This window comes from Ctenocephalides felis, unplaced genomic scaffold (assembly GCF_003426905.1).
Source record: "Ctenocephalides felis isolate EL2017-DRISC unplaced genomic scaffold, ASM342690v1 CF-g0.4_SCAFFOLD_03572, whole genome shotgun sequence".
Lineage (NCBI taxonomy): Eukaryota > Metazoa > Arthropoda > Insecta > Siphonaptera > Pulicidae > Ctenocephalides > Ctenocephalides felis.
Window position 1 is genome coordinate 33,585,883 of NW_020539726.1, and position 12,636 is coordinate 33,598,518.

Consider the following 12,636-nt stretch of genomic DNA (forward strand, 5'->3'; position numbering starts at 1 on the left):
TTTGCACACCGTCTACACAAGTAAAAGATTTTTTGAATCAATCTAATCGGACGATGTTTTTCTCAAAAACTGCATAACCATTTTTACACCCTTTGCGCTCCATACCTCCGGAACGGCTAGACGTGCCTTTTGCAAAACTGCCTCGCGATCGAGAGTTTTTTTCAATCATACATATGGATACCGTCGAAAATGTCGAGGACATTTGTTTGAACCATATAAATAAATTTTAAAATTAAAAATCTTGGTACGGAACTCAAAAAAATTACACAAAATGTGTACACATTATTAAAATTCTCTATTAGGTTGATGTGCCCATGTCTAATGAACATATTTGACCACCGAATGGCATTTTTTTAACCTTATTTTTATTGGGAGTCCATAACCGTTGAACCTGCCTTTCCAAAAATCTACTCAATTCTTCGTTTCATCAATACAAGTCAAATGTTTTCTGAATCATTCAAATCGGACGCTCCGTTCTTTCAAAAACTGAATTTTGGGCCTTTTTGCACCGTATCTCCTGCCTTTGCCAAAAACTAATCAGCACGTTTCCTTATTAAAACAAATCGAATGTTTTTTAATTATTCAAATTGGTTGATTTGTGTTCCTGAAATCGTCGATGAAAATTTGTATCCGCACACACACACATCCATTTTTTCTAAGGTATGCCAAAATATTCAGAAACCTCTGAAACGTAAAGATATATAAAAAAGTACATTTTCGATTTTCTTGCGATTAATTATTAATAATATGTCCCCAATTGCTCATTTTCGGGTACTGCGATGTGAAACGGCAATGGCAATGGTAAAACTCTTACACTAATTTTCATTGAATCGAGATGGAGTTTAACTCAACTCAAGAACTTGCCCTAAGGCAGTACTATCCATTATTATTATTTCTATGCTATACAAAGTATCAGCCATCAAATCAAAACCTGAAAATTTTTCTCGTACCCTTGAAAAATTTCCTTTCTTTGACTTTGGACTTTTGACTTCTAATATTTAATTCATCTAATGCGGATCTGGGCTATTATTTTTTATAAGTCGACTTTTATATTCGCGATGCAACTGCAGCAAATGCAACATGCACGTTGACGTTTTCCATGCGGAATGAATTTTATTTATACTTGACGTTAATCTCGTTATAAACCGCATCAAGATTAAAAACATTTGCACTGGCAATGGCTACTATGGCTGGATACAAAAATGCCAACCAGAAACACCAACTCTTATTGTAAAAGACTCGCAAGAGTCGTCGTAAAACTTCTTCTAAGAATGAGAATGAGAAGTCTTTTTAGTAATAGATAGTTGATGCATCTATGAAGACGATTTAAGGAAAATCAAAGAAAGAGTAGCAGTCATCCATTTTGTCATGTGGAATTCAGGGAAAGCAAACACATAAAACATTTTGCATGAGGTTTAAGGCACAAATCATAAGACTTCTTCTAAGAAGCTTTTCTATACGGCCAATGATGATGAAAATTGATGGATGGTTGCCTCTATGAAGATTAGAAAACTTGAAACCAATGCATAGATTTCAAAATAAATTATTGAAAAAAAGTTTTAATGCCTCACAAAGTATGTCCCAAATTAGTTGACCTGTAAAGACAGCGTAGAAAAAAATAAAATACGAACACATTCAGACAAATACAAAAGTCAACACGATGATCACCCAAACCGCAAATGGCCATCACCTTGATTCCTGCAACGTTGCTATCAGGAGATAAACGACATTGTTTGAAAATCCATATCAAAAGTATTTTCTTCCATTGTTTTTTTAGTTGTGAGCACTGTTGCTTAGTTTACGAGACTTTAACAAAAAAATTTAAAGTATACGTTATTTAATTGTTTTGTAAGATTTATTGTTAATTTTGAGTTAGATTCAATAGGTGTTTTTAAATAACCTCTATAAAAGCTTACACCTGGGAGGGGTAAAAAGGACCAACTAAACCTTTACCCTGGCAAAGGCGTAAACTATAAAAAATAGTAAATTAGGTTAAAAAACAATTTTACGGGGGATAAATTAAATAAATAAGCACTCCAACTCTGCTGATGAATATTTTTGACGAACCAGATCAAGTTTATATACAGTGTTATCTCTGTAAAAAATGTACCCATAAAATTTCTATTTTGCATTGGTTGCATAATGTAGCTAATATTTCGTAAAATCCCCTTAAAATTAAAAATAAGACATTGGACCTGTTTGCACCCTGGCCGTATCATTTTTTTCCAGTCTATGGGGTAAAAAGAACCAGGTGACAAATTTTTGAAAAACAGCAAAAAACACATTTTATTATGATGAATTACCTAGGAGTTTTACTGAACATAGTCAGATAGTTGTTTGTTTGAAATGTAGAATTTGTTGTGATATAATTGGTTTGATTTTCACAATATAACTGCTCAAAGTCAAATTGGGCCTATAATTTTTTTTCTTAATACAGTTCCGTAATAAAATTTTAATTTGTTGCATATTATTATGATGTTTGATTTACGATTGGCGTTTATTACTAATATAAAACGGGAAGTTGCATAAATTTTAAACACCAATGTCAAGTGGCATTGATTCAGTACTTTTATATATATTTAATAATAATTATGGATACCGCACCAGGTTAGAACTTATTACTTTTTCTTCTAAAAATTTAAAATTGGCTGACACAATTAATAGACGCAATTTTTTGTTACGTTGTAGCTAAATTGTTACAAATTTGAAAATTCTTTGATTTGAACAATTTTTTCAATAAATTTTTAATTTCTAACCATTTTTGTTTTTCTGCGATAGTATCATGTGTTTTTTTTATTTGGTATGTATAATCTAATTTGTTTAATTATTACGTCATTAATTCAGAATTTTTCCTTATATTGTATAATTTCTTCTAATTGAATGATGAGACACATCTAGTCTCGAAACTTTACAAATCTAAAATAAATATTTGTTCATTCGACGCATTGGCTGTTTTATTCATTTCAATATGTTTCAACGCCGACCAAAGAATCTTCAATATATTGAGATATAAAAAAAATTTTTTTTCGTTATTTCGTGTGTTTTGATACAAAAATCCGATTACTATCCACCAGCAAAACGACTGACTGGTCGAAGTCGGCGGAAACGCGTTTTATCAGTCGTTCTTATCTCCTCTGACTATATACACATTGCACACCATATATAAATATAATAATATACAAATATATATACATTATATACATATATATATATATATATATATATATATATATATATATATATTTATATATACATATGTTGGATTTATAAATATATGTTGGCGCTGTTATCTAGCAAAAGTTCTTTTTTCTAACAAACATGGACGTGCGTTCAGCATAACACATTTCGAAAATATGAATTATTATTTATATCAGAATCGAACTGGAGAGCAAACAAAAGAAAAAACGATATTTATTAACGTCCAGAAGGAAAAGTTTATGTTTTCATAAAAAAATCCGATTTGCTAGTTTTATGTTTTCTCGACGTTTCAAGCCATTCTGAATCGAATGAGACCAAATTTGGAAATTAATGTTAGATGGATTTTGCTTGATAAACGTTTTTTCAAAATCAAAAAATTTTCTCAACTAAGAAATCTATATTTTCAAGTAAAAACTGATAAAATTACTACTTCTTGATATCAAGCTGTCCAAGTTAAATCCGATAAAATAAGCTTTATGGAGTAAAGTCAAAGTTTACTCCAGCTTTATTTGTTTGAAAATTGAATTGAAATTTTTCGGTTATAAAAATAGTTATAATTTTCCACTTGGCAATAAGCTATTTGGGTATTAGTTTTATTTAATTAATTTCCCGAAGGAGAAGTTTATGTTTTCATCAAAAAATTCGATTTGCCAATTTTATGTTTTCTCAACGTTTCAAGTCATTCTCAATCGAATGAGGCCAAATTTGGAAAAAGTTTGTGAGCTGATTTTAGACCGGAGTTTCCTCAAAAACTTGTGGTGCATCATTGTGCCTTGAAGAAAAATTTCTGGAACTTCCTATTTTTTTTGAGAATTTTGAAAATATTAGATTTTTTGAGCATTTTGAAAGCTTTGTTTTTTTTTTAACTTGAAAATTTTTAAATCTTTTTAAAAAAAAGTCCGAAATTCCGAAGTCGGTTCGTTGATCCATACTGTTGTAAATGTCATTTGTCAGGATAACTATTTAAGTGAATTTTAAATAGTATAAATCTTGGTACGAAACCCAAAGAAATGTAAACAAAATTTGCACTAATTTTTAACTTCCCGTAGTAATGTAAGATAGGGTAATTTATTGTAATTGTCCAAAAATCGAAATTGAAAATTTTTACATTTCTTCACATTTTGAAGATTTCTGAACATTTTGGCATACCTCAGAAATAATGAATGTGTGTGTGTGAGGATACAATTTTCTGTCGACGTTTTCGGGCGCACGGATCAGCCGATTTGAATGATTCATAAAACATTCGATTCCTATTGATGGGGTGATGTGCTGATTAGTTTTTGGCAAAGTCAGGTCCAGCCGTTACGGAGATACGGAGCAAAGAGTGCAAAAAATAGAAATCTCAAAAAACATTTCCAAAAAATTTCAAATTTTTCAAAAAAGTCGATTTTTTCAAAAATTTCCCAAAAAATCTAATTGAAAATTTATTGAAATAAAATTGAATTGAATTAATTGAATATCTCCTTTGTTTTTAATTTGGTTCTAGGATTTTGTCAAAAATTATTTAGTGTAAAATATATAATTACAATTTTTAATGAAAGTTATAATATTTATATAGTGTTAGGTATCCAAAAAAAATAGTTTTTGTATAAATATTTTTCCAAAAAAATAGATCTAAGTATTTATTTGTTCGATTGGAAATGTTAGGGCTTTTGGAGTTGGAATTATAAAGATCTGTTTTGAAAAAGAATTAAGCAAAGAAAAAATTCAATAAAAGAATTTATAGAAAACTGTTTACAAATACTAAAATTAATGCTGTCTCTCATGTAATCCATTTGTATCTTGTGTATTTCCCTTGTGAAGAGTTGATAATACCTCAAATTTATTGAAACAAAAATTTATAATGGACAGTACTATATAAAGTCTCTAATAAAAAAAAATGATAACTTTCAAATTTTCTATATAAAAAAGAAAATGAGTACAAAAGTGGTATTAATTTTATCTTAAGACAATTTGCATAGACTTGCATAATCACATAAACGAAATTGAGTTGATCAACAAAAATAATTTAAACTTCTAAGAAACACAAAATTAACGAATAATATGACTACCTACTACTTCATCCCTATCACTAAAAATATAGGATTTTTTCAACATTTATTCTGATTTTTATTTAAATTATTATTAAGTTCATTTTAGTCCATTATATCACAGTGTATTGAATATTTGACTGATATTGAATATTTTATAAATGCAAATAAAATTGGTATCAAATAACCCAGTCTCCTCTAACTCTATCAATTCATGAAATGTGATATTCTTTCAGGAATTCTATCGAAAGTTTGAATATATAGATTTATGACATATGACTTTCTTAGAAGTGCACAAAATGTAAGATATGATATCAAGAAGAAAGTGTTGTGATCGAAGAAATCGTGATATGGAAGAAAATCAATTGTAAAATTTATAAAACCATATTTGAATGAAGAAACCTCCAAGAAGACATATTAATAATTAACACTTCTTTACATTTATAACAAAATTAAAGCCATAAAACAGAAATTGTGTAAGAAGTAATATTTAAAAATAAGCTGGTTTATATTAAAAATAATGTATAATTTTGTCTGCCTTGCTTGAAAATATTATTTTAAATCGATTTTTTTTTTGCAAGAAGACAACTTTCTCAAAAAATAATATTAACAAAAATTATACGATCAAATGGTTTGGTTAATATATTGTAAGTCATCAGAATTATTATATGGATTATTATTAAATGATTTTAATGATTAGGAAATGTTGAATTGATTCTCAAATTCTTATATAATTAAATTATCACATTTTGGTAAAAAAAAGTAGCTAATAATTATTTCTTTTTTTTTAATTATGTACATTGTTGTATAAATCAGAGAACTTATAAAAAAAGTTCTTAATTTGATAAGGCATTGGTTTTCTATTTCAAAAATTAACAAAATTGTTCTCTGTATAAAAATTATTTTATCTTGTTTATACACCACGATTATTTTTTTGGCAAAATTTTTATAGACAATTCTATTTTTCTAAAAACATATTCTATTAATAATCTATTATATTAATTGACTCGCATTTTAATAAAAATTTAAGATTTTATTTTGAACAATGATAATTAATTTTTTTTTCTTTTACAAAAATGATCAAAATTGTTCTCTGTATGAAAATTGTTTTATCTTGTTTATACACCACAATTTTTCTGCAAGAATTTTTATGGAAAATTCTAAATTCGCTATTAAAATATTTTATTAATTATATATTATATTAATTGATTCGCATTTTAACTAAAAAAATGAAATTATTTTTTAACATAAACATTTTATATAAAAAAATTATAACGATTTTAGTTTATTGTATAATAAAAATCATAATATGAAACTTATTCGGGAAAAATGTTATTTTAAATAATAAAGTAATATATCAAAATTATTCTTTATATAAAAATTATTAGCTACTTTCAATGATTTTTTCTGCAATTTCTTTTAATAGTTTTATAGAGATTTTTGGAACTCTAATTTTATCAAATTAGTTTATTTTGAACAATAAAAATCATACTATTTAAATGAAAAGGAAAAACTAATTTTATTACGAATTTTACTCACATTTTTTAAATTTGTTAAAAATTAAATAAAATTTGAAAGACTTAGAAAAACATTAATTGAAAAATATTCGTACGCTATTTTCTACTTCGAATAAATTAAAAAAAAAATTATAAAATATATTCAATTGCAAATTATTATTTTAAGATATTGTTAATTTCTATTTTCATGTATCATACTTATATCGTATTGAAATAAAATGGAAAATATAAAAATTTAGTATGTTTAAATGTTGGGCAAATAAAATTTTATTTTTAGAAAAAACATTTAAATTTAAAGAAAAAAACGACAAATACAAAATACTAGAATATTGATTTTAATACACATTTTTTGGAAAATGCTTAGAACACAGAGATCTTAAAAACAAACTTCTTTACGTAAAACGTAAAAATAATTATTTATAAATATTTGAAGAAAATATATCGATAAAAAGTATCCATTTTCTCGAAAAAATGTACCATAAGAAAAATCTGTTGCAATTTTCAATCCTACAACCATTAATATTTTCATCTAATATCTCATCTGAAAATTCAAACAACAAACTATGTCACATTTATAAAAATCAAAGACAAACTTTAAATTCAACAAGTAGAAACTGTATTTTCGCCTTTTTAAAATATACAAAACATTTCATGCATCAGATGCATCGCTTTTTTCATCATCTCAATATATACAGATTTCACTGCATAATGAAATTTTCAAAAACAAAAAAATAGAATAGTATCATAAATCAGGACATAAATTTCAAATCAGGACTAAAAATAGGCTACACATGGTTGATTTTGGACAGAAAAAATATTGGAGGAGAAGAAAATAGTAATAATAATAATAAATGATAATAGATCCATCCTCCTCCTCCAAAATAGTTTCCATCAAAACAAATTGGAATAACATTTTGCGAAACGCTTCGATTTTACACAACATATATACAAATTAAATGGAATTATAGGTAAAAAAATCTTAGGTATTTTTATAATAATAATAATTAATATAAAAAGAAATATCGTCTTTTTTTAGTAACACATTTGAAAGAATTTCATTTATATAACTTGTTCTAATAGAATTTCAATAAAAGTTCACCTCATTCGGAAACAGTCTTATTTTTAATAGTTCATCATCCGAAGTTCACACACTATCAACATTTTCAAAAAGAGAGTATGACACTCCTATCACAACTAATAATCAAAATAATCAAACCATTTAAACAAGGTCACTAGAAAGTCGTCGGGGGAAGGAATCACATTTACACAGTATCACCATAAACAAAAACATTTAACGAATTACTGTATCTATTACCATTACCACCCCCGACGCGAAATGAATTTTTACACCTTGTTTTTATTATGGTCGTGCACCCTCTGATCACCTGACGTGCCAAAGTCCCAAATTCAAAACTACCAATTGTGGTAACTTCGTGACTCGTTCAAGACCAGCTGAAGTTATTCCTGTGCAACCATACAAATCAATTGCTCGTAATCCTGCCAGGCTATCAGCAATCAAGGTAAGTCCTTTATCCGTGACTCTGCTGCATTGGCCGATGTTTAAGGTTTCTAAATCGTGCAAGGCGTTTGCGACTCTTTCCAGGCCTTCGTCGGTGATCTGGCAGGCGCTCAAGGATAGAGATCGAAGTCGGAATAAGCCCCTGCTGACGTGCTCCAAAGCCTGGTCGCCTACCTTGTCGCAAAAGGACACGTCCAGCGTGTCTATCCGCGAACCACCTTCCGCCAAATAGGCTAAACCGATATCCGAGACGTTGTCGCAGGATCGGAGGTTGAGTTCTCGGAGTTCAGGCATTTTGGCTAAATGTTTGAGACCACCGTCCGTGATCGAGACACAAAAACTTAGGTTTATGCTGCGCAGTTTCGGAAGACCGGTGGACACGTGTTGCAAAGCCTCGTCGCTCAGTCTTTGGCAATCCTGTAAACCCAAGTACTCCAACTCCGGGGTGCCTTCGGCTGTAGTCTTATCTAAGCCTGCCAGGTGTCCTATACCATGATCACTCACATGCCAACACGACCTTAAGTCTAAACGTTTTAATTTCTTTAAACCCCACGCTATTAGAAGTAATCCTGTGTTGGTAATATTGCAACATCCACCAAGTTCCAAAGTTTCTAAGTTTTTAAGAGATTGCGCTATCCTGCCTAAAGACGTATCCGTGACTTGTTTGCACAAGGATAAGTCTAAAGAACGCAAAGCTGGTAATTCGCTGACTAGTGCGTGTGCTAAACCTGCATCCGTAACATTATAACACCCGCTGAGATTCAAAGATTCTAAATTCGGTACACCTTGCACAACATCCCTCAAGGACCTCCTTAAGGACAAAACCTGCGCCCGGCGGATACCACGGCGGACCAAAGAGTGAAACAAGGCAGGATTCGCGCGCCTAAGATGCAATTTAGCCTCAGCCCCGCGCCAAACCGATTTATGGTAAGCCGCATCCCTCCAGGCCGTGCAGACTTGGGCGGCTCGTCCACGATCCCTTACATCCAGATGGGCAAAAATCAGTGCTAAAAGTTCCGGATACAGCCTGGACACGTGCGTCGTCCTTTGCTCTTCGGGTTCGGGTTCGGGCTGGTGGTGTTGGGAAGTCAGGATTGGCTGAGGGGTAACAGGTCGCCTTTCTCGTTGGGTTTGCTGGTGCTGTTGAGGAGACGGTAGGAGATGGGGTTGGTGAAGATGGTAAGGGGCGTAACGTTGCTGCTGTTGCAACAACGTCCTGGTGCGATGTCCAGCGTGATGGTGATGGTGGTGGAGGGCTGTCACGGAGTGTAAAAGAGCGCCGGGTAATTCCGTGAAAACTAGGTGTCCGGCGTCTTCCATCATATTTAACATCATTGGTAATAGACACTTTTGATTTAAAATTTCACCGTATCGTTTTAGCACTTGAACGCACACACATCTTTATATAAACACAACACTTTTGGCAAAACGTCTTTTATTTTTATTTAACTTTTACTCCTGTATCCTTTACTCTTGTATCTTTTATCCCTGTGTCTTTTACTCTTGTGTCTTCTACCATCGTCTGTTACTGACTGAGCGTCCGAAGCGGTTATGAGCGCTCGTGTCTACTCAGCGCCGTTCGAATCGAGACGTCGCACTTCGGCCGAGTTCGCGAGAAGCCCGTTTGTGATTGGTCGAAGCTCGGGACCATGTGACCGCTAGCGTCGTATTGATTGGGGCGCCATCGCGGCGGTATTTTTAAAGTTGCCGGTTTCGCTCCCCTCTACGAAGCGCGTCGGAACACGAAACGCACACATGGGCGCGTTTCCAAAACACGCACATGGGCGAGTGGGGGGGTATAAGGGACTTGTTGGAAATTCGATATCGAAATGGGATGAGTTTTAAAAATGTGAAATTTTTAACGCAATTTTTTATGTTTATGCATTTGAAAAAGGAGGATTGAATTTTTTATTTATTAAAAATACTAGATATATAAAGTTATTTAACTTTACTATTATTTCTAAGAAAAAAAACGCATATAGGTACATCATTTAAATTTTAAAAGAAACATTTTATTAAATCATTTTTATTCAGATTTTATTCAAATTATATTTTTATTCAGAATTTTTTCAAATTATATTTTTATTCAGAATTTTATTCAGATATTTTTTTAATTCTATTATTTTTTAGACGATTTGCAGCATTCTCAAACAATTTGCAATATTTTTATTCTATCTAGGACATTTCGAAACTATCTATAACATTTTTAGCATATCTGTAACATTTACAAAATATAAAGATTATTTTAGGTCTATCATAAACTATCTAGACCCTCAAGAACTTTTCAGACTATCTAGAACATTTGCAGACTATATATTCAGAACATTTTCCAACTATTATATAAATATACAAAATATTTTTTCTCTTGAATATTTGCAGACAGTCTAGAACATTTTCAGGCTACCCATAATTGTTTGCTGAAATATTTTTCAATACTTCATAACTTATTTATACTATTTGCAACAATTTCAGATTATCCAGAACATTTTTAGACTATCCAATGTTCAGATTAGTCTGAAAATATTCTGGGTAGTCTGAAAGTATTATGGAGTGTTAAAAAATGTTCTACATAGTCTGAAAATGTTCTGAATAGTTTAAAAAGGATCAAAATTGTCTAAAAATATTCTAAATGGACGAAAAATATTTTAAATTATCTCAAAATTATATGGATATTTTGTAAATGTTCTGGATAATCTAAAATTGTTTTGGATAGTCCGAAGATATGCCGGGTAGTGTAAATTTTCAAACTATCCACAACATTTTAGAACTATCCAGAATATTTTTACCAAAAACATTCTTATAGATCTATTCAGAAAATTTTCAGACTATCCAAAACATTTACAACTAACCATATAATCTTCAGTCTATCTATATGAAGTTTTTTCAGATTATCCATAACATTTTTAAAGCATCTGAAGCAGACTATACAGAACATTATTTTTCAAATTATACTGATTTTTTTAGACAATTTAGTTGTTTTTCCAACTTGCCCATTTAGTATACAATGTTCCTTCACGGATGACAATTGTAAATTCCCCAAATGTATTAAATGTTCTTAATTGGACAGTTGTAAATAAAGCACAGAATAAAAAAAATAAATTGTGAAGCATAAAATAAATAATGAATTTATATACTATTTTATTAATATTTATAGATTTTTTTTCAAATTTTTGAATAATTTTTAAAACTAAACCACTTTTCATAAGCCTATAATATTTTTAGTAATTGATTTTGACTATCAACCTTATCATCATGCAAAGTTTTATAGAAATCGTAAGGGAATAAATGTAAGGTACTCCTTGTAAGTACCATTATGAACATTTGAATTTATTTACAGTAAAATTTTGAATTATATTAAGAATAATTCTTATTGTTCGTAAATGTAAAGATAAATCCAAATTCATTCATTGCTTAAAATTTTACAATTATAGAATTGTGAGAGGTTCTTCAAAAAATCTGGAGATGTGAAATAACTTTGATAAAAAAAAACTGTTCTTGTGAAATTTCTAAAGTCCGAACTAAAATGGCAAGTCACTAACAGGTGCTATTTTCACACAGGATGTGAAATATTGTTCAGTTTATGGTAGTAATATAGTATTACTAGTCCATTCATAAAACTGACGATATTTTTGATGTAGCAACATCTTATATTAGGTTAAATTTAGTCTAAATTAATAATAATAATAAATTTGACTATCGTTATTTCCATCCATTACCAGTGTTTGTATAAATTTTTAGTGTTAATTTGGTTTTAGAAATATTTTTCATTAATGTTTTGTGTGAACTCACTTTTCAGTAATTTTTTTTTGAATGGTTTTGGATGCTATTTAGTTAAAGATGACTGTTTTATACAATTTAAATATGTTATTACTAGTTAAAAGCAATATTTATGTCGCCATTTATTTAGTCATTAAAATAAAACCAATAAAAAAGATGTTTGAAACAATACTTAAAATTTTTGTAAAAATTACCTGAAAATGTCGTAAATTGTCTGAATTTTTCAAATAATCCAAACATTTTTCAGTCAATTTTCAAAATTTTCTGATCTGCGACATTTTCAGACATTTAATCTTTAAATATAAATATTAAATATAAAGATAAAATAATAAAGATAAATTAATATTAAATATAAAGATAAAAAGTCTGAAAATGTCACAGATCAATAAAAAATATTTTTAAAAAATATATAAATAATTATATTTTTAAATGCTGTAGATTATCTGTAAATATTGTATATTGTCTCAAAATGTTACAAATTTTCTAAAAACAACATAAATTGGCAAAAATGACGTTAATTGTAGACTGAAACTGGAAAATGTCTCAGAATTTAGAAAATTATTTGAAAAATTGCCTAATTTTTTTGCCAATTTTT

The 12,636-nt window shown here is 29.5% G+C and overlaps 1 protein-coding gene across 1 annotated transcript; it reads right to left on the reverse strand.

The window, feature by feature from the left end:
* Window positions 1-7,775: 7,775 nt before the first annotated feature.
* LOC113387735 (F-box/LRR-repeat protein 14-like) lies at window positions 7,776-9,810 on the reverse strand. The gene has a single exon (XM_026625105.1). It carries the CDS (start codon window positions 9,597-9,599, stop codon window positions 8,127-8,129), a length of 1,473 nt encoding a protein of 490 aa, XP_026480890.1. The 5' UTR covers window positions 9,600-9,810; the 3' UTR covers window positions 7,776-8,126.
* Window positions 9,811-12,636: the final 2,826 nt, after the last annotated feature.